Source organism: Coregonus lavaretus (genome assembly GCF_964263955.1).
Source record: "Coregonus lavaretus genome assembly, chromosome: 2".
NCBI classification, from domain to species: Eukaryota; Metazoa; Chordata; class Actinopteri; order Salmoniformes; family Salmonidae; genus Coregonus; species Coregonus lavaretus.
In genome coordinates this window covers 10,768,235-10,789,968 of record NC_139989.1, presented here as the reverse complement: position 1 = coordinate 10,789,968, position 21,734 = coordinate 10,768,235, and the positions used below count along the sequence as shown (strand labels likewise).

Below are 21,734 nucleotides of genomic sequence, written 5' to 3'. Positions count from 1 at the left end.
GAATTCCGTTTGGGTGTTCATTAGTTGAATCCGATGTGTTAGTGCTGGGCTGGAACAAAACCCTGCATGCCCCAGAAATTCTCCCTGGTTTATCATTTCCTTGCCCTGACTATGTGTCTCCCCCTACAGGTGAAGGCTGCGTGGCGCCCTCACTCTGTCCGTGTGAGTGGGAGGCCTCTGTTTTCCCCCCTGGGGCCAGCATCACCCAGCACTGCCAGAACTGGTCAGTCTGTCCCCTCGCTATCGGTTCAACTCATACACCGTCACCTGTGTCGTGTGAGGCCAATTTGACATGTGGGCTTTTCATTTGGGGTGTCGAAACGGATACTTAGTAACACTGGTTCTCAGTTCAGCTTGACTGATTTCGTCATTTTACAAACCTGAGAGGAACATTTGATTAGTTGTGTGAATAGCTTTTGTGGTAGGTTATGTGGCTGGGTGAATGAATAGAAAGGATGCTAACTTCGATAGTAAGTCGTGTTAGGATTTGCCCTTTTTGTTTATGCGTACCTTTTATGTGTTTTTATTGGTTTTATGTATTCTGTATGTCTGCCCTCATCCAGCTCATGCATTGAGGGCTTATGGCAATGTGAGGGCTCCCCCTGCCCCACTCCCTCCCCCTGTCAGGAGTCAGAATTCCTGTGCGCGGGGGGGCGCTGCGTGCCCTCCCTATGGGTGTGTGACAACGAGGACGACTGCGGTGATGGCTCTGACGAGCTGTGCCCGTCTACCTGTGCCCCGGGGCAGTACCGCTGTGCCAGCGGGCCCTGTGTGGACCTGGCGCTGCGCTGTGACGGGCACCCAGACTGTGCCGACCAATCAGATGAAGAGTTCTGCGGGCCTGCCACCCCTGTGCCCCTGTGCCCGCCGGGGGAGTTCCAGTGTGCCAGCGGGCGATGCCTGCCCGCCAGCCGCGTGTGTGACGGACGCCTGGACTGTGGGTTCGCTGACGGGTCTGATGAGCAAGGTGGGTGGGATTGGAAATGTATGTCTGTCTAGTGTCCATAAGTGTGTTTAACTACTCGATGTGTGTAGGCGTCTGTTTTTGTACAATTTCATATTAGTATTAACAAGCCTAGGTGTGTATATTCATGTCTATAAGCATTTCTGTTCATGTATACGTTCCTTCGATTTTGTACTTTACATGTATGAGTCTATTATTGTCTTTCCCCCTCAAGTTCAAGTTCAACTGTTTTTGTGTGTGTGGTCAGAGTGCGGGGTGGTGTGTGGCGAGGGGGAGTTCCTGTGTTCAGGGGGCCGTTGTGTGCTCTACCTCCACCGCTGTGATGGCCATGATGACTGTGGGGATCTGAGTGATGAGAGGGGGTGTGTGTGCGCCCCGGGAGAGTTCCAGTGCCCTGGGGACCAGTGTGTCCCCACAGACAGGGTGTGTGACGGCCACAAAGACTGTCCCTCTGGCACCGATGAAGCCGTCTGCCCAACCAAAGGTACATGACTCCTTACTATCAGTCCTCACTATCACTTGAAAATAATAGACATTATGATATGATACATTTGACTGCAATGTAAAAAACAGGTTGACATTGAGTGATACAGTACTAATGACACATTCCTAGATATTACACATTTTCAAACAACATTGAGAGCTCTGAGGCCTCTGGAAACACAATCTGATCAGCAAATGTGACTTTAGTGAGTGTGAGTGCATGCGTGTACCTGTGTGTATAAAATTTAATTATAATAACTGGTGGGTGTTTGTATTTGTCCTATTTCATGTGTTTTTTGCATATCCCAACTCCCCCTGCGTTGTGTCTAAACCTTTGTTTCTGTGACAGTGACCTGTGCCCCTGGTCAGTTCCTGTGTGCTGATGGCACCTGTGTGACACCCACCAAGCTGTGTGACGGGGTGACAGACTGCCAGGGCGGAGAGGACGAGGACCAGAACAACTGTCACCCAGTTACCATGGCCCCAGTTACCATAGCAACACCCATCACCCCGACTGCACCCACTTCAGGTAAGAGCAACAACACTGTTTAGAATGTCAAGAGCGAAGGCTGGCACTCTGCCCAAGAGTTACTCAAGAGTGTCTCCCACACAACTCCAACTCCAACCCCCACCATAACTCCTACCACAAGGCACTCCTGAAAGGATTGGATAGGTATCTGCAGTACAGACTTATTACTCATCAGGATTGCTGGGTGAAATATACTTAATATTGCTTCACACAACCATATTGCTACATACAAATATACTTCATACAACCATCTTAATCCTCTCAGATCTATAAGACCTCCCTAGCTAGGTGCCTTGTGGGTAAGGGACAAACTGACCCCCCTCTCTCTTACCCCAGCCTGCCAGCCTTATGAGTTTGCCTGTGCCAATGGGCAGTGTGTGCCCCGGGCTTGGCACTGTGATGGGGAGACGGACTGTTTGGATGGGAGTGACGAGCAGGGCTGTCCCTGGGTGTGTGGCCCCGGCCAGGTGCCATGTCTCAGTGGTGACCAGTGTGTGGACTACCAGCAGCTATGTGATGGTATACCTCACTGTAGGGACGCCTCCGATGAGAGCGTGGACAACTGTGGTTAGTAATGCACCTGATTGAAATACATGAAACATATATTTTGTGCTGACACCTACTGGATAGGAACCATACTATATAATACATGCATAGCAATACTAATACAGTGGGGGGGGAAAGTATTTAGTCAGCCACCAATTGTGCAAGTTCTCCCACTTAAAAAGATGAGAGAGGCCTGTAATTTTCATCATAGATACACGTCAACCATGACAGACAAATTGAGAATTTTTTTCTCCATAAAATCACATTGTAGGATTTTTTATGAATTTATTTGCAAATTATGGTGGAAAATAAGTATTTGGTCACCTACAAACAAGCAAGATTTCTGGCTCTCACAGACCTGTAACTTCTTCTTTAAGAGGCTCCTCTGTCCTCCACTCGTTACCTGTATTAATGGCACCTGTTTGAACTTGTTATCAGTATAAAAGACACCTGTCCACAACCTCAAACAGTCACACTCCAAACTCCACTATGGCCAAGACCAAAGAGCTGTCAAAGGACACCAGAAACAAAATTGTAGACCTGCACCAGGCTGGGAAGACTGAATCTGCAATAGGTAAGCAGCTTGGTTTGAAGAAATCAACTGTGGGAGCAATTATTAGGAAATGGAAGACATACAAGACCACTGATAATCTCCCTCGATCTGGGGCTCCACGCAAGATCTCACCCCGTGGGGTCAAAATGATCACAAGAACGGTGAGCAAAAATCCCAGAACCACACGGGGGGACCTAGTGAATGACCTGCAGAGAGCTGGGACCAAAGTAACAAAGCCTACCATCAGTAACACACTACGCCGCCAGGGACTCAAATCCTGCAGTGCCAGACGTGTCCCCCTGCTTAAGCCAGTACATGTCCAGGCTCGTCTGAAGTTTGCTAGAGTGCATTTGGATGATCCAGAAGAGGATTGGGAGAATGTCATATGGTCAGATGAAACCAAAATAGAACTTTTTGGTAAAAACTCAACTCGTCGTGTTTGGAGGACAAAGAATGCTGAGTTGCATCCAAAGAACACCATACCTACTGTGAAGCATGGGGGTGGAAACATCATGCTTTGGGGCTGTTTTTCTGCAAAGGGACCAGGACGACTGATCCGTGTAAAGGAAAGAATGAATGGGGCCATGTATCGTGAGATTTTGAGTGAAAAGCTCCTTCCATCAGCAAGGGCATTGAAGATGAAACGTGGCTGGGTCTTTCAGCATGACAATGATCCCAAACACACCGCCCGGGCAACGAAGGAGTGGCTTCGTAAGAAGCATTTCAAGGTCCTGGAGTGGCCTAGCCAGTCTCCAGATCTCAACCCCATAGAAAATCTTTGGAGGGAGTTGAAAGTCCGTGTTGCCCAGCGACAGCCCCAAAACATCACTGCTCTAGAGGAGATCTGCATGGAGGAATGGGCCAAAATACCAGCAACAGTGTGTGAAAACCTTGTGAAGACTTACAGAAAACGTTTGACCTGTGTCATTGCCAACAAAGGGTATATAACAAAGTATTGAGAAACTTTTGTTATTGACCAAATACTTATTTTCCACCATAATTTGCAAATAAATTCATAAAAAATCCTACAATGTGATTTTCTGGATTTTTTTCTCCTCATTTTGTCTGTCATAGTTGACGTGTACCTATGATGAAAATTACAGGCCTCTCTCATCTTTTTAAGTGGGAGAACTTGCACAATTGGTGGTTGACTAAATACTCTTTTCCCCCACTGTATATGCATTATATACAGTATGTACAGCAAATATATACACACCAACACGAGTACATGCATCCCATAAATGAATATTAACAGATGTTTGTAAAAAGAGCACCATCTGGGGGTTTTTAGGCTCCGCAAGGATCCCACCTTGCCCTGGGAGCTTCCCATGTGACAACCGCACGTGTGTGAACGCAACTCAAGTGTGTAACGGAGTGGCCGACTGTCCACACGGAGAGGATGAGCTGGTGTGTGGTGAGTTGTGAGAGGAAAAGAGAATCTAATGCGATGCACAAACCATCCCTCAGAGCCATGGAGCTCTGCAAACCTAGTTTCAGATGGTCAATTTCACTGACTTTTCAATGTTGTTTGATTGAATTGAGCCCCATAGTCTGTGGTTGTATTCTCCTGTAACTAGATAAGACCAGCCCGTCCCCTGCTCCCCCTGGTGATAAGAACACCAGTCACACCTGTCCTGAGTTCACCTGCCTGGACGGATCCTGTGTCTCCTTCAAAGCAGTAAGATTCCCCTAACCAAACATTTTACTTCAGTGCTTTAAAACATTAAACAAAACAAATGCTTCAGGCCAAAAATACGCAGCACAGTATAATATCATACCATGTCATTTATTTGTATATACCTGGGTCATGTTCATTAGGACATGCAACAGTAAAAACATTTTACAACAGAAAATATTTCAGTTTCAGTCGTTTTTCTTCTGTTTGGTGCCTGATGAATATGACCCTAGTATTTTTTGCAAATAAAGTGCTGCCCTGAATGTTCAAGGCCCAATGCAGACATTTTTATATCAATATCAAATCATTTCTGGGTAACAGTTAAGTACCTTACTGTAATATATTTCCATTAAAACAGGTAAAGAAAGTTTTATAGCAAAACATTTTCTTTGCTAGAACTGTCTGGGAGTGGTCTGAGTGGGGAGGGGAAAACTGAAAACTAGCTGTTATTGGCAGAGAGGTTTGGAACTCTCTTTGTTTATTGGTCTATTAACCAATTTGCCGCATGGTGATGTCACCATGGAAAGCCGAAACTCACGCCCATGCAAACCTGCTATTTAGAAGGTCAAGTGTATATTATATTTTCAACCAGTAACTATCAAGAAATAACACTGATCATTTTTTTTCAAGCTTTTACAGTGTTAGATTGATCAGCTGTATGATATAAAATGTGATATATGAAATAAAACACAGGAAAAACTGAATTTTGACTGCACTGAGCCTTTAAGTAGAGTGATCTAGGTGTGGTTCTAGTTTTGGTTCTTGGTGTGTGTTCTAGGTGTGTAATGGCATGGCAGACTGTGCTGACTCCCTGCTGGGGTCCTTAGGGGGGCCCTCTGATGAGCAGGGCTGTAGGAGCTGGGCCCCATGGGGCCCCTGGAGTCCCTGTAGCCTCTCCTGTGGGACAGGCTCCATGAGCAGGCAGAGACTCTGCTCCCTGGGGGACGCCCTGGGTCAGTGCAGAGGGGACGACACCCAGAGACAGCAGTGTTTCAGCACGTCATGTCCTGGTGAGAGATGGGAGAGACAAGACATATGGTGGCTGTTGTTATCATATGTGATATTAGTCAGCAGCAGTAGTACCTTCATCATCATCCTCATCATCATCATGTTTGTCTTCACAATCAGCATCGACATCATCATCATCATCATCGCAATCATCATTTCATTTTACATTTACATTTTAGTAATTTTTTTGCAGACGCTCTTATCCAGAGCGACTTACAGTAGTGAGTAGCATCTTCATCATCTTCATCATCATCATTGTCATTTGAATCTTCATTAGATTTGTTATCTTTGTTCGCCATCATAATCATCATCATCATCATCACTTGTTATTTATCACAATGTGAACCCTCTTTGCATGACATACTTGCCTCTTGTCAACAGTGGATGGGCAGTGGTTGCCGTGGGTGACGTGGTCTAACTGCTCTAAGGATTGTGGGGGTGTGGAGGTGAGGCAGAGGGGGTGCATCCCACCCCAGAACGGGGGCAGAGATTGCACCCAGCTCCCTGGAGAGTCTACCCTGGCCACGGAAATCAGTAAGTCCACTAAGACTGAAATATATTTGACCAGATATGGAAAGACTAATAATTGATTAAGTTCCATGAAATGAACTGCAAAGTCAAGCTTTCATCCTCTCTTACATTGTCTCTCTCTCGCTACCCCCCCCTCCCCCCCCCCCAGAGCCTTGCCCTGAAGATGGCTGTGCCAACGTCACATGTCCTAGTGGCCTGGTGAGACTCAGCTGTGCCCCCTGCCCAGTGTCATGTGGCCACATCAGCAGTGGCTCCATCTGTGACACGACTGCACCATGTTTCTCAGGTCAGAGAACAGGAGAGGAGGATGTGCTCTATAATCAATAATCAATATCACATTTATTGGCTGCAGATCCCAAGACAACAGAACGCTTACCAACATGGAGAATAGAGGATGACTGACAGTTGATATAAAGCACTGAGTTTAGCCACACAATGCAAAGCTCAAACATTTGTTCATGCTGGGGAGTTGTTGTATTTCCAAGCCCTAGTCTTCACTATTCTTCACTTTACACCCTCCTCCTCATCCCTCCTCCTCATCCCTCTCCCCTGCAGGTTGCTGGTGTCCAGAGGGTCGGGTGATGAACCATGCCCAGCAGTGTGTGTTGCCGGAGGAGTGTGTGTGTGAGGTGGCCGGGGTGCGGTACTGGCCTGGGCAGCATGTCAAGAAGGACTGTGAGATCTGTACGTGTGAGAGAGGCAGACCTCAACACTGCCAGCCAAACCCAGAATGTTCAGGTTAGTCTACACAACACTACACAGTACACCCTACTGTTAGGTTGTGTTCAGTTGGAAGAAATGTTATGGAAAATAGTGTACTTATATGGAGAGATTGTACCACTTCCTGTTTCAAAAGCACTTTTAGTCCCTACATCTTTTCTCATTTCCTGTCTCTTAAACAAGACCCAGGCTTCACCTTTGTTCAAGTTCAAGTTAAAAAATGTAACTGTCTGTACAAGATTCTGTAAAGGCTTATGAAAACAATACAGAGTGTACTTGGACAAGATGTCTAGTCTGTACTAGACTGCTGCATCACTGACTGTCTGTGTTTTGCCGGCAGATGGCCTAGCGGTTGTGTTGGGCCAGGAACCAAAACCCTCATTGCTCTGGATAAGAGCATCTGCTAAATTATTACAATGTAACATAGCGTGTGTGTGTGTGTGTGTGTGTGTGTGTGTGTGTGTGTGTGTGTGTGTGTGTGTGTGTGTGTGTGTGTGTGTGTGTGCCAGTCCACTGTGGTTGGTCGACGTGGTCAGCTTGGGGGGAGTGTTTGGGACCGTGTGGGGTCCAGAGTGTCCAGTGGTCCTTCCGCAGTCCCAACAACCCCAGTAACCATGGCAATGGGAGAAAGTGCCGAGGAATCTACCGGAAAGCTCGCCGGTAAGGGACACAGTACACATTAAATCACATTCATCATGTTTATACATGATGATAAATAAATCTACATACACTACAATACGTTTGAATGTTTGTTTAACACATTGCCTTTCCTGTCAACTTACAGACATTTCAATAAGACATTCTGCAAGTACCAGTGATACTTAGAAATGGTTAAGGAGTGGAATTCCTTTACTCCCATACATTTTTGGAACATCCTGCACTCTGGAGTCTGGCAGAGGGATGGTAACATGACACCGTGTGTGTGTGTGTGTGTTTGTGTGCGTGCCTGCGTCTGTGCGTGTCTGTCCCCAGCTGTCAGACCGATTCCTGTGAGGAGTGTGAGTTCCAAGGCCAGTCCCATGCAGTTGGGGACCGATGGAAGGCGGGCCAGTGCCAGCTGTGCCACTGTCTACCCAACCTCACAGTGCAGTGTGCCCCCTACTGCCAACATGCTGCCACTGGCTGCCCCCAGGTCAGAAACACTGAGGTTTACAGTAACTGTGCGTGTGTGTGTATGTGCATCTGTGTGTGTGTGCTTGTGTGTTTGCGTACGCCCATGCCAGAATACCTTATGTTAAAAATGTGTTTTTCTAGCACTGTTTGACTAAGAGGGTTCTTATCTAAAGGAAATGTTTTAGCCTGTGTGTTTCCTCAACCACCTCAAAAAAAGTATCTATAATTCTGTTGACACATGACTCACTAGTTTCCTGTCATGGCCCTGTGTCATAGCAACAGTCGAATAGTGTATTTTGTCTTGCAGGGTCAGAGTCTGGTTCCAGGGGAAGGTGACATGTGTTGTTATTGTGAAGGTAACTAGTATCTACAGTACTAACCATATGTTCCCCTTTTGTCAATGATTCCAACGCTCAATATTAAGCTGGAAAAAAAGCAATATTTGACTAAAATGTTAGCTGATATGATAGCTGGTGAAGTGTGTATTTGAAATGGAAACCTGAAGTAGGTGTTATATCTGACTTACCAAACACAGTTAACCTAGACAGAGGATATTAGGTGGTGACAGAATGCCAGTGGGAATGGGATTTTTCAGTGCTGAAATTCTCCCTATTGTCAGGTGACATTGGCACCATTTCAGTGGCAACGACACCTGCGACTGTGTCAGTGAGTGTCCAACCCTCCACCCCAACAGATGGCAGTATACCCCTGGTCCCCACATACCCCCTTCCACCTGGAGGTCAGTATCTTTGATCTATTTAACAATTTATTTGAATAGGGACCGATACAATGAAAACACAAATTGATTTAACAATAATCAGATGCATTGTCCCACATTTTAGCTTGCTAGCTTTTTGTCATTGCATCTGGTTTATGAATCATTTTTTATCTGATGTAAAGACCACTGATGAATATTGTTGGAGATCTACCAAATTGTAACGCAATATTTAATCTGTTGATCGGTGGTATTTGTAGTTTATCAAATATATTTGTAAGTATGCTGTTTTTGTGCTTGTATAGAGGAGTGCTGGTCACCCCTGGGGGTCCAGTCTCTCCCTGACTCCAGCTTCAGTGCCTCCTCACACCAGTGGGGTCACCCTCCACGGGCAGGGCGTCTGTACGCACGGGACCCCCACAAGGACCTGCAGGGCTGGAGCCCTGACACAGAGCAGTACAGGGACCTTCCTCCAGGGGCCCCCGAGGACCACAGTGGAGCTGTGCAGGCCCCATATCTCCAGCTGGACCTGCTAAGACCCCACAACATCACTGGTAATGAACCACTTCAACCAAACCAAAACAAATCAAATCAGGGGGTCATATAGCTTGCAGCCAAATAATGAGAGGGATACTATGTGTGCCTGTGTACATGCACAAGTTAGTATTATATGGGTGCTAGTTATTCATGATATAAAAACTCTATCAATGTTTTCTCTTCCTCTACATACTCACTATTTCTCTCTATCTCTCCCTCTCTGTGTCCACCAGGTGTGCTGACTCAAGGGGGAGGTGTGTTTGACACCTACGTGTCCAGCTTTTACCTGCAGTTCAGTAACGATGGCAGACAGTGGTACACCTACCAGCAGCTGATTGCTGATGCCCGCCCCAGAGCCAAGGTGCCCACTACCCATCAACCCTAGCACCAACTACTTTCCAATGTCTATTCTAGCATGCCCACTTCATTCTAGGAAGTATGCTAGTGTAGATATTGGAACAGAGCAAAACTCTAATTTGCTGTTGAATTTCACAGGAATCCATTTTCTCTCCCATCATCCAATTGAGGTCGTTATTGTAAAAGAGAATGTGTTTTTAATTACTTTCCTGGTTAAACAAAGGCACACAAAAAATCCAATCAACTTTAATGTTGATGCCCCAGGTGTTCTTGGGTAACCGTGACGACCGGAGTGTGTCCTACACCAGGCTGGACAGGATGGTGTTGGCTCAGTTTGTACGTGTGCTGCCACATGACTTCCAGAACGGCATCTACCTTCGCTTGGAACTCATGGGCTGTGGAGATGGTGTGTGTTGGACGAAGTATTTACAGTTGTGTGTATGCATTGGTTTGAAAAGCTGCTACATTTTCTATATTTGAAAAACAAATGTAAATCTACCAGACATCAGCAAAACAATAAGAATATATGCTATAGAGTCAATGTAAGTACAAATGGTTACAAAACAATAACAGTCCCCCTTTACACTCCTCCTCCACTCCCTAGGTTCCCGCTGGCTATCCACCCCCTCCCCTCTCTCCCCTCTCTCCCCGTTCACCCCGGCCCGGCCCTGCAGAGCTAGAGAGTTCCAGTGTGGTAACGGGCGCTGTGTCCCCACGGGGCCCAAGGGGGTTGTCTGTGATGGGATCAATGACTGTGGGGACGGATCTGACGAGCTGCACTGTGGTCAGTTCTGATATTTACCCAGCATGACTTGGCTAGTGATATGGTGATAGTAGTGACATAGTGATAGTAGTGATATGGTGATAGTAGTGATATGGTGATAGTAGTGACATAGTGATAGTAGTGACATGCATTAATCAGAGTTATCAGATAGTTAGACAGACAGCGTACATGAAGCAAGGCACAGTATGCTGAGAAGCATAACCAAATCCATTGGTTTCATGCATTGAACATTTTTACAGGTACTCAGCCCTCCCCTACATCTACAAGCCCACGGGGCTGTCCCAGAGGTCAGTACTCCTGTCCGCCACCAGGGGGCTGTATCGATGCAGCGCTGCGCTGTGACGGAATCCCCCACTGTCCCAATGGAGAGGATGAGATAGGATGCCACCCTCATGATAATACCACCCAGGCAGGGAGGCCTTACAGACCCACACCAGCTCCTCTAAGGACTCCTAGTATGGCCGCTGTCACTCTGCCTAAGACTACCCCTACACCAACAGTAGGTCAAGGCACTCCTGATACTATTGAGTGTGAATGAATGAATGAATGAATGAATGAATGACATTTTCTTTTCGTGTCAAATCGCCAATTGGCAACCCATCCCTTATGGGATTAATTGACACACAAACAAACATTACAATAATTCACTGTGGTAATTAAATGATAAGTGTGTATTCATGTTTTCTGAGGTTGTGTGTCTTTTGTTTTCATGTTACAATAACCTTTCTTTTTTTCTATACCCCACAGGCAGGTGGCCCTGGGTATGGAGGTCAGTTGGACATGGATTGGACATGAAGTTGTTTAGAATAGTGTCATTGTTGAATTTAGCTTATGTGAAATTATTATTTAAAGGAATCAACTTTTGACTAGAAATGAAAATGATAGATTGTGGCTTGAGGTACTGAAGTATCTGAATTGGGATGCATGCAGGCATCTGTTCCTCTGCACTGGGATTGGAGGACGGGAAGATTCGCTACGGTCAGCTGACCTCGTCCACCCAACGTGAGAACAACCCTGCGGATGCCGGGCGCCTCAACATTGTGCCTAACGTGTGAGTTCTCAAAACCAATAATGTATCAATAATTACATATTTTCTTGTTCTTGAAATATTTTGTTATTGACTTGTTATTTGCATATTTGTTATCGACAAATGTTCTTATTATTACGTCTTATGTTGGTCTCATCATCTCATAGTCTGATCATGGAGGTTATTGACTTGTTAATTACATATTGACCTATTTTCTCATTCATTTGTCTCATGTCAGTCTGATCATGGAGCCTGGATGGAGCCCCCTGCCAGGCGACCCTCAGCCCTACCTCCAGGTGGACCTCCTAGAGCCCACCTGGGTGTCTGGTGTGGTGACCCAGGGCAGTGAGAGGATGTGGGGCTACCTCTCCAAGTACCGTCTGGCCTTCGCCCTGGTCCAGAGTCACTTCACTGACTACACCGAGACTGGAGAGAGGGGCAGTCCTGCCAAGGTAGTAATGATTATGACCATAATACACTTTATTTGTAAAGTACTTTTTACATCTCAGGTAGGTACCAAACCTCTGGAATGACAGAGCAGTGCAATTATGTTTTTCTTCTTCAAAATCAATGTTTAATGAGCTTCAGTAAGATGGGGAAAACAGAAAATTGCATAAAATCAGTGCTTTTGTATTGTAACCTATGTGATCTTGACATGATGAGAAATAATTGTTGATATATTTACATTAGGTCATATTTATGATCATAAACCTTCTACAAATAGTTCCACTGATACATGTGATATTAGCTCCAACTGTGCTGCAGTATCAGTTTACTGTTCCACTGTTACATACAGAGGTGGTATCAACTCTAACTATGCTGTTCCACCACTACAGAGAAGATGTCACGGCACACAGGACAGGAGAGATCCTCCTCTGGGAGAGACGATCTAGAAGCCATTTTGTCTCCTCTGTAATGTTTATTTGTCTTTATTTAAGCAGTTAAGTCATTGAGAACACATTCTCTTTTACAATAACGACCTGAAAGTCAGAAGAGAAATCCAAGGTGAAGCCTTTATAATTGACTTGAATCAGTTGATTTAAAAGCACAACTTTTTGTCCAACCTCTTCTCCTTGTCTGTGTACAAGGTGTTTGAGGTGCGGATGGTGGGCAGGACCCCGGTGACGCGTTGGCTTGGGAGGCTGGTCCGAGCTCGCTACCTCCGCATCATCCCAGTAGAGTTCAGACACACCTTCTATCTCCGCGCAGAGATCCTAGGCTGCAAAGGGGGTAAGAGGTCTGACATCAGTCGGCAGAAAAGTTGAGCAAATATTTGAAATGGAAGAGCTTGTGTCTTTTTTGTCCTTTAAAACTTTTTCTCCTGTTTGTGCCTATTGAGCGCAAACTAGATGCACTCTCCATGATACAGTACATCACACTTATCACACAAGTATTATTTTCTCATCCCCATCTGTCAGTCTAATGTAAGGATTCACCCTATATAACAGATGAGTTGGTGACCCCTAGCAGCGCCACAACTCCCCGTGGTGTTGGGGTGGTGACAGTGAAGCGCTGCTACCCGGGCCAGTTTGCCTGCCACACTGGGGAGTGTGTTCCTGTGTCTGTACTGTGTGACGGCCGACTGGACTGCAAAGACCACTCGGACGAGATCAACTGTGGTGAGTAGGGGTCACCGATGTGTTTAGAATATGGAACCATGCAATATACACGTGTTACTGAGAGGATGAAAGTCTATTTTCCAATGTAAACAGAGTAATAACATTGGAACATTGGCACCCATGTCTGTACTATTGCAATCTTTCAAGAACTGATTACATCACCACTTCAATTTCTCAAGTATATCTGGAACTGATATGAAGTCAAATGCACAAATGAACCACTCTCTACACTTCAGGCACAGTGCCCACCAGGGGTCAACCCGGGGTACACACCAAGGAGCCCCAGGATGGCCGCCCTGGCATTGCCACCACGGGCACCCCAGGTCTCAGTCCTGACAGCTCTGGGGGCACAGGGGAACCAGGGGTTCATGGGTTCACCACCCCCAGGCCAGGGCAGTGGACATCCATATCCACAGGGTACCCAGGGGTTGGGCCCAGCACCCTCCACCCCGGAATACCTGGACTGCAGTCTACAACAGGTGAGATTCTAAAAGAAAACTATTACTAGTGGCCTGTTTTTTATCTTGTTATCTAAGAGTGTGTGTGTGTGTGTGTGTGTGTGTGTGTGTGTGTGTGTGTGTGTGTGTGTGTGTGTGTTTGTACACTATATGTAATGTGGTGCTTGACATGATCCCTGACATAGCAGATCTGGTATTTTAACCAGTGTTCTCAATTGACCCATAAAAGCCCAGGTATTTATGAGTCTGGAGCACAGGTACTTCAGGCCTGAGGAAGGAGACGTCACTGTACGATGCTAACTAGCCATCTCGCTACATGTTTATGTGCTTGTTGGTTTGTTTATCCCTAGCTCTCTGGGTCACCACGACCGCCCATGATGGGGGCCTACCCAGAGTCCTGTGCGTGGAGGGCCAGTTCTCCTGCAGGCTGTTTGGCTGTGTGGACGCTGCGGTGGTGTGTGACAGTCACCAGGACTGTCTGGACGGCTCTGATGAAGACCACTGTGGTACAGTACATGTCACCAGAGTCTGGTTCAATTTCCCCCTTCTCCTCTCCTCCTTCTCCTCCTCCTCCTCCTCCTCCTCCTCCTCCTCCTCCTTCTCCTCCTCATTGTCATCATCATCGTCATCATCATCATCATCATCTTCTTCATCATCATATTTGACTCACAGATTACATGAGTTGACCTGAAAATGTGACAGCATCAACTATTACCATTGCCTTGCCTATACTGACAGACATAGGAGGGTGTTGTATCACCTATTGCTCACTGTAATAGTCCTGATCATATTCCTGCTCTTCCTCAGGTACTACATCAAGGCCAGCAGTGACGACACGGCGCCCCCTGGTGCCCAGCCCCTGCTCCCCCAAGCAGTTCTCCTGTGGCAGCGGGGAGTGTGTGCACCTTGACAAGAGGTGTGACCTGCACAGGGACTGTGCTGACGGATCAGACGAGCGAGACTGTGGTACGGCAAGCCGGGAGGGTCAAAACTGGGGGGCTGATTTACATTTCAGTATGATTTACAGTAGATTGCATTGAATACATTACAAAGTAAAGTACATGGAGACCTTACAAAAAAAGTGCTGCATTGCATCCATAAAGGGCAAGGTAATGTCATCTGTCCTTGTCTGTGACATTGTCCCCTGTCATTGTCCAGGATCATTGTCCAGTAATGGTCATTAATTAATCATTAATCATGATTATTGATGGTGTCTATCTGTCTGTCTGTCCCCTAGTGAACTGTATCATGTCAGCGTGGACAGGCTGGAGCCAGTGCAGTGTGACGTGTGGCCTGGGTTCCCTGTTCCGCCAGAGGGAGGTCCTGAGAGAGGCGCTGGCCGGGGGAATGTGTGGGGGCGCCCAGTTTGACAGCCGAGCCTGCTTCCCTAAGGCGTGCCCCGGTGAGGGGGCACCCCGAGATCTGACCCTCTCTTTGACTGTTTTTGTCTGTCATCCTCTCTTTTGACTGTTTTTGTCTGTCATCCTCTCTTTTGACTGTTTTTGTCTGTGTCATCCTCTCTTTTTACTGTTTTTGTCTGTCATCCTTTGTTTTGACTGTTTTTGTCGGTGTCTTCCTCTCTTTTGACTGCCTCTTCTCAAGATCTGTCAGTTTTTGTTTTCTTTCTTTCTGTCTCCCTTCTCTCTCTTCTTGTCTCTGTACTCATTCTTTCTCTATCTCTCATCTCTCAATTGCACTCTCTTTTGTTTTACACTAAAGTGCTCTATAAGTGCTTTCATTTTTGCCAACGCAAAGACTCCAACAAGCCCTGCTCATTCAAAGTTCCTCTGCTTTCTCCTTCTCTCCCACCTCCCCCATCCCTGCATCTCTCATCTCTCTATCTCAGTGGACGGTCAGTGGTCAGAGTGGATGGGCTGGTCCCTGTGTGACACCCAGTGCGGGGGAGGGCTGAGGGGGAGGAACCGGACCTGCTCCAATCCTCCCCCTAAGAACAGGGGGCGTGACTGTGAGGGGATGAGGCTGCAGACCCAGAGCTGTAACAGCCAGCCCTGCGGCCCCAACACAGACTCACAGACAGGTGAGATGCATATAAATGCGATATGTTTTCGACTGTCCCCATAGGAGAATCCTTTTCGGTTCCAGGTAGAACCCTTTTTGGTTCCAGGTAGAACTCTTTTGGGTTTCATGTACTGTAGAACCCTCTGTGGGAAGGGTTCTGCATGGAACCCAAAAGGGTTCGACCTGGAACCAAAAGGTTTATTCAAAAGGTTCTCCTATGGGGACAGCCAAATAACCCTTATTGGTTCTAGATAGCACCTTTTTTTCTAAGAGTGTACAGATGATCATGTTGCCTTATGGTTTGATCATGTTGTCTTATGGTTTGATCATGTTGTCTTATGGTTTGATCATGTTGCCTTATGGTTTGATCATGTTGTCTTATGGTTTGATCATGTTGTCTTATGGTTTGATCATGTTGTCTTATGGTTTGATCATGTTGTCTTATGGTTTGATCATGTTGTCTTGGACTATGGTAGGTTTGTAACATTCTATAAAAACAATATGAATTCTGTGGCACACACAATTGAATGGGCAATTTCCCATTAAATTGTTACTGATAATAGTGAAACTTATCATGTCAATTGCTTGCTGTCTAGGCTGTACTAAAGGCATGGTGGTGGTAAGAGAGGCAGACTGCCAGTCTGGTAGAGTGGAGCCATGTCCCCCCACCTGTTCACACCTACACTACCCCAACTGCACCTCCCAATGCATCACAGGTATTACGTGGTGTGTGTGTGTGTGTGTATGTGCGTGCGTGCTCGTGCATACATACATGGGTATATGCAGTATGTGTGTGTGTAAGCATTCATGTGTGTGTCTGTCTGTAGTTAACGCTCTTCTGTCTCTCTACCCAGGTTGTCGCTGTCCGGCTGGTTTGTTCCTACAGGATGGGCGCTGTGTGAACGCCAGTCAGTGTGTGTGCCACTGGGAGGGACTGGCACTGCAGCCTGGACAAGAGGTCAGCAAGGACAACTGCAGCACATGGTGAGACGCACACGCACACACACACACACACAACACCAAGCCTGCCTACAACCCACATCATTCCTGAGCTTACAGTCAATAGTTTTGTTGCGTTGTGTTGTCGTTGTTATGTCATGTTGCTACATGTTGTCCCTCTTCTTCTCTCCCTCTCTACCAGTGTGTGTGAAGAAGGCCGTGTCTCCTGTGACAACTCCAGCTGTGTGGCCAGCTGTGATTGGTCAGCGTGGTCCTCCTGGACATCATGTGACAGCTCCTGTGGGGTGGGACTACAGCAGCGCTATAGGTGGGTTCACCTCACCAGCATCCCATCAACAGTGACACATAAACCATTGTGTGGCTCATCATGTGTCTCTGATGGCTTTCTGTCCCTGTCCCCTGTCCTCTGTCATCTGTTCCCTGTCCCCTCTCCTCTGTCCTCTGTCCCCTCTCCTCTGTCATCTGTCCCCTATCCTCTGTCCTCTGTCCTCTGTCCCCTATCCACTGTCCTCTGTCATCTGTCCCCTATCCTTTGTCCCCTGTCCCCATCCCCCTGTCCCCTATCCCCTATCCCCTGTCCCCATCCCCTGCCCCCTGTCTCTGTCCCCTATCCCCTATCCCCTGTCCCCTGTCCCCTGTCTCCATCCCCTGCCCCCTGTCCCCTATCCCCTATCCCCTATCCCCTGTCCCCTGTCCTCTGTCATCTTTCCTCTATCCCCTGTTCCCTGTCCCCTCTCCCAGGTCCCCTGTGAGCCCAGCAGGAGTGGTGAGAGTCCAGCCCTGTCCTGGGGACTCCTCAGAGGCTCGTCAGTGCTTCACCCCCTGTCCCCCTGGTAAGGATGAGGCGGTGTGGGGGGAGTGGACGGCCTGGTCAGAGTGCAGTAAGACCTGTTTCCACCACGTGGACGAGGTTGGGCTGAGGAGGAGGTTCCGCACCTGTAACACACCCACAAACACACACACCTACACACACACCAACATACACAGCTACACACACACCAACACACACACCGACTGTGAGGGAGACGCAGAGGAACAGGAGCCCTGTAACACCGTGCACTGCCCAGGTACATCCTCCACACTCACACTTTATGTTTTGTCCTGCATCCACCATATTGCTTTCTCAGATCAGTGTAGATGAAAGGTAGGATAAAACGTTACACTATTGAGATACAACCCCCCCCCCCCCCCCCCCTGTCTCCCCCTCCTCCCCAGTGAATGGCGGCTGGTCGGAGTGGTCCCCATGGTCCCCGTGCTCGTCAGAGTGTGACTCGGGGGCTCAGACCAGAGAGCGCTTCTGCAGTTCCCCTCCTCCACAGCACAGGGGCAGCACCTGCCCAGGGCCTCACATCCAGACCCGAGACTGCAACTCCCACCCCTGTTCAGGTAATTAACTGGAATCATACACACATTCTGGAATCAAACACACATTCTGGAATCAAACACACATTATGGAATCATACACACATTATGGAATCATATACACACATTATGGAATCATACACACATTATGGAATCATATACACACATTCTGGAATTCATCATAACAAGGCTTTTACTACTAGTGCACCTAGTTTTACCTGGTCAGGTAAACAGTAACATGTGTTAAGTTTACTACATATTATCTGTGGAACTTAATGTAAAGTGGTAAAATAATTTGACAGATTAAATCGCATCGCATTGGTGTGTGTCCCACTATCTGTGTTGCATTATACATATAGGAGTGTGTCCAGAGGGCATGGCCTACATGAGCAAGGAGCAGTGCCAGGCTCACGGTGGTGCGTGCCCACGGGTGTGTATGGACATGACAACAGAGGTGGAGTGTGCCACGGAGTGTTACGACGGATGCTACTGTGCCCTGGGACTCTACCTGCTCAACAGCACTTGTGTGCCCCTCACCCAGTGCCCATGCTACTACCAGGGAGAGATGTACCCAGGAGGAGCTGGTGTGAAACTGGACGATTGCAACAACTGGTACTGCCTTAGAATAAACTAAAAAATAATGTTATTTAAAATGAAAAAAATATGAAAAAGTATAGTATTGGGCCTTTTTCAGTAGTTGAGGGCAGCAGGTATTCAGAGAAAGTTTTAAAAACCCTGTGGGAATTCCATCTATGCATCCTTTTTTTTCTTTTGTCCTTAGCACCTGCCATAATGGAGAGATGATCTGTGAAACAGCGCCCTGCGCTGGTGAGTGTGGTACAATGCAGCCTACTCATGACATATTGTTGATGATGAATTTCATCAAATATGTTCACTCAGTATTCCTCAGGAAAGTGCGGCCCTGGTCGGATTGAAGCCGGCACCCCAAACAATCAAGAGAGACTGTCAACCTCTCTCTCTCTGTCTCTCTCTCTCTCTCTCTCTCTCTCTCTCTGTGTCTCTCTTTCTCAGTGGACTGTGGCTGGAGCAGCTGGACCCAGTGGAGCGCCTGCAGCAGGACGTGTGACGTGGGCGTGAGGAGGCGGTACCGCTCGGGGACCAATCCACCGGCTGCGTTCGGGGGGCGTGTCTGCAGGGGCGACAGGGTGGGGATGGACACCTGCAGTCTGGAGCCCTGTCAGGGTAGGGGAGGTGACAGACAGACACCATCGTTACACTCCTACAATAGGCTGGTTCATTTCAATGGCTCCTACAGGTGTTTTCTTGGTCATTACAATATACAATATAAATAGAATGAGTAGGAATGACATACAGTAGATCTAAATCCCACATGGGTTACGACGGTGATGGTGCAATAGAAATAATTCAGAGAGATGATGTGAATATTGCATATTGTATGGCCACTGGTCCACATACCTATACTTATGCTGGAAATGTCTCACCCACAATGTCTACATCAATGTGTGTGTGTGTGTGTGTGTGTGTGTGTGTGTGTGTGTGTGTGTGTGTGTGTGTGTGTGTGTGTGTGTGTGTGTGTGCCTATGCCAGGTGTGAAGGAGCCATGGAGTGTATGGTCAGAGTGTTCGGTGACGTGTGGAGGGGGGTACAGGAACAGGACACGGGGACCCCAAAGAACCCATGGTACTGCCCAGCAGTTCTCTGCCTGTAACCTGCAGCCCTGTGGTGAGTACAGAGAGAGCGGGAAGGAGTAACCAGGCTCTGATCTCCAACTCTGACTTACAGTATGACCATGTCTTATGAGCTTTGAGGATGTTATATTTGGATATTCATGTATTCCTTTCTTTCTCTTGATGCTGACACCGAGTGCAACATCTCTCTCTGAAGCAGACCAGGCCACCTTGAGTACCCTTATTGATTCAAGATCATAGATAGGCATACCAAAAAGACCTACAGACACACTAAAATGTTCCAGAAGCGACTATATACTGGAACTATGCTGTATATATCTACGCAGCTATGCGATGGTCTTTCACACTTGATCTGGGGCAGCAGGTAGCCTAGTGGTTACAGCGTTGAAGCGAATGGTCGCTGATTCGAATACCCGAGCCGACAAGGTGAAATATCTGTCGACGTGCCCTTGAGCAAGGCACTTAACCCTAATGCTCCAGCGGTGCCGTACTACTATGGCTGACCCTGAAAAACAACACATTTCACTGCACCTATCCGGTGTATGTGGCAATACATACTTTTTTTTATGAAGGCTGAATTTGGTGCCATGTTTTTGCTGAGCTTCTTTCTTGATGTTCCTATGAGTTTTGACTGCACCCCAAATTGCATTGATTGATTGGTTGATTGATTGAGGCGTTGTCATCTCATCCAATCTGTGTTAGGTGATGGGACGGGCTGTCCTGGGGGACAGGTGTGGACGGTGTGTGTGGAGGGGCCGGTCACCTGCTCTGACATCAGTATGGATTATGAGAGGAATTGTACACCGGGCTGTCAGTGTCCACACGGCACTGTCCTGCAGGTCTTTCTGTCTATGCTCTCACACACACACATGCAAACTGGACTTGAACATTGATCTTCTGCGTGCCACAAAACTGTGTTAACCCACTGAGCTAAAGCCTGGGCAATAGCTCAAAGAGAAAACTGACCGTTCTCTGTTTCCTTAGGATGGCAAGTGTGTGTGGGTGTCTCAGTGTCGCTGTGATGTGGATGGGGAGCAGTATGAACCTGGAGATGTCGTACCTAGGGACTGCAACAACTGGTATTGGGAGTTGTAATACACCTATACAGTAGTATACAGTAGTATACAGAAGCATACAGTAGCATACAGTAGTATACAGTAGTATAGCATCACATAGTATGTACGTGAAACTATTTCATTATATTAAACCTGAATAGACCTCTGACTGTTTCTCTCCTCTCCTTCACAGCACATGTGATTCTGGGAGGCTGGTAAACTGCACTCAACTCAGCTGTAATGGTGAGTAGGGCATTGGCTTACTAAAAAGTAGAGAGAAGTAGGAGGAAACCACAAGGGGGAAATTGGTTTTGATACAGAAATTAGTTTTTCTCGCAATTTGCTTTGTATTTGGTTATTGTTGCAGTTCCTAGCTTTAACCCAAACCTAACCATAACCACCCCCTCTCACAGTGGACGGTCAGTGGTCTTCCTGGACCCCCTGGGGCCAGTGTTCAGTGAGGTGTGGACCAGGTCTCCAGTCCCGCTACAGGTTCTGTTCTAGTCCACAGCGGTCTGGGAGTGGTCTGCCCTGTATCGGACCTGACCACCAAGACCAGCTGTGTATGACTGCTCCCTGTGATCGTGAGTAATGCCTTAATGAAGTGCTCTCTTTATATCTTTGAATGATAAATACATTACTGAATTAGGTTACACTTTATTTGGATAGTCCGGATTTTTCATCTGTAGATGCTCTACAGATGGTCATATGATCAACAAACTATCTGTTGATAAGCAACTGCTTGCTAAGGTTACGGTTAGGTTTAGAATAAGGGTTAGGGTAAGGGTTAGGGCTAGGGTTAAGTTTAGGGTTAAAGTTAGGGTTAGAGCTAGGGTTAGTAGATAGTAAATTGAAATGTTACTGATAATCTTTACAGATGGACTATCTACAGATGGACTATCCAAATTAAGTGTTACCCTGAATTATTGACACATACTATATAATTAGAAGTGGTGGCTTTTACATTTTTTTATGGATTATCTATGACGATTCAGCACACAACCGTTTTTGGAGTAGAATAATAATTTGATTGAGCATTAGTCCTGTAC

At 46.9% G+C, this 21,734-nt stretch overlaps 1 protein-coding gene across 1 annotated transcript in view; it reads left to right on the top strand.

The window, feature by feature from the left end:
- The window catches only part of sspo (SCO-spondin), a gene marked incomplete at its 5' end in the record, with an annotated part of 77,689 nt that overhangs the window by 24,642 nt on the left and 31,313 nt on the right, over nucleotides 1-21,734 (top strand). Inside the window, 43 exons of the mRNA XM_084143322.1 lie at nucleotides 130-223; nucleotides 564-967; nucleotides 1,212-1,448; nucleotides 1,797-1,976; nucleotides 2,313-2,543; nucleotides 4,367-4,489; nucleotides 4,653-4,753; nucleotides 5,529-5,760; nucleotides 6,140-6,292; nucleotides 6,438-6,575; nucleotides 6,845-7,027; nucleotides 7,519-7,669; nucleotides 7,982-8,141; nucleotides 8,430-8,478; nucleotides 8,742-8,861; nucleotides 9,143-9,391; nucleotides 9,608-9,735; nucleotides 9,996-10,137; nucleotides 10,336-10,515; nucleotides 10,755-11,014; nucleotides 11,263-11,284; nucleotides 11,446-11,566; nucleotides 11,781-11,994; nucleotides 12,631-12,772; nucleotides 12,991-13,161; nucleotides 13,398-13,640; nucleotides 13,970-14,125; nucleotides 14,427-14,585; nucleotides 14,857-15,021; nucleotides 15,466-15,657; nucleotides 16,235-16,354; nucleotides 16,493-16,622; nucleotides 16,780-16,905; nucleotides 17,340-17,665; nucleotides 17,814-17,984; nucleotides 18,320-18,572; nucleotides 18,742-18,788; nucleotides 18,993-19,163; nucleotides 19,530-19,664; nucleotides 20,333-20,469; nucleotides 20,615-20,709; nucleotides 20,879-20,928; nucleotides 21,099-21,269. Coding sequence (XP_083999448.1) covers nucleotides 130-223; nucleotides 564-967; nucleotides 1,212-1,448; nucleotides 1,797-1,976; nucleotides 2,313-2,543; nucleotides 4,367-4,489; nucleotides 4,653-4,753; nucleotides 5,529-5,760; nucleotides 6,140-6,292; nucleotides 6,438-6,575; nucleotides 6,845-7,027; nucleotides 7,519-7,669; nucleotides 7,982-8,141; nucleotides 8,430-8,478; nucleotides 8,742-8,861; nucleotides 9,143-9,391; nucleotides 9,608-9,735; nucleotides 9,996-10,137; nucleotides 10,336-10,515; nucleotides 10,755-11,014; nucleotides 11,263-11,284; nucleotides 11,446-11,566; nucleotides 11,781-11,994; nucleotides 12,631-12,772; nucleotides 12,991-13,161; nucleotides 13,398-13,640; nucleotides 13,970-14,125; nucleotides 14,427-14,585; nucleotides 14,857-15,021; nucleotides 15,466-15,657; nucleotides 16,235-16,354; nucleotides 16,493-16,622; nucleotides 16,780-16,905; nucleotides 17,340-17,665; nucleotides 17,814-17,984; nucleotides 18,320-18,572; nucleotides 18,742-18,788; nucleotides 18,993-19,163; nucleotides 19,530-19,664; nucleotides 20,333-20,469; nucleotides 20,615-20,709; nucleotides 20,879-20,928; nucleotides 21,099-21,269 — 7,032 coding nt within the window. The remainder of the gene's footprint in view (nucleotides 1-129; nucleotides 224-563; nucleotides 968-1,211; nucleotides 1,449-1,796; nucleotides 1,977-2,312; nucleotides 2,544-4,366; nucleotides 4,490-4,652; nucleotides 4,754-5,528; nucleotides 5,761-6,139; nucleotides 6,293-6,437; nucleotides 6,576-6,844; nucleotides 7,028-7,518; nucleotides 7,670-7,981; nucleotides 8,142-8,429; nucleotides 8,479-8,741; nucleotides 8,862-9,142; nucleotides 9,392-9,607; nucleotides 9,736-9,995; nucleotides 10,138-10,335; nucleotides 10,516-10,754; nucleotides 11,015-11,262; nucleotides 11,285-11,445; nucleotides 11,567-11,780; nucleotides 11,995-12,630; nucleotides 12,773-12,990; nucleotides 13,162-13,397; nucleotides 13,641-13,969; nucleotides 14,126-14,426; nucleotides 14,586-14,856; nucleotides 15,022-15,465; nucleotides 15,658-16,234; nucleotides 16,355-16,492; nucleotides 16,623-16,779; nucleotides 16,906-17,339; nucleotides 17,666-17,813; nucleotides 17,985-18,319; nucleotides 18,573-18,741; nucleotides 18,789-18,992; nucleotides 19,164-19,529; nucleotides 19,665-20,332; nucleotides 20,470-20,614; nucleotides 20,710-20,878; nucleotides 20,929-21,098; nucleotides 21,270-21,734) is intronic.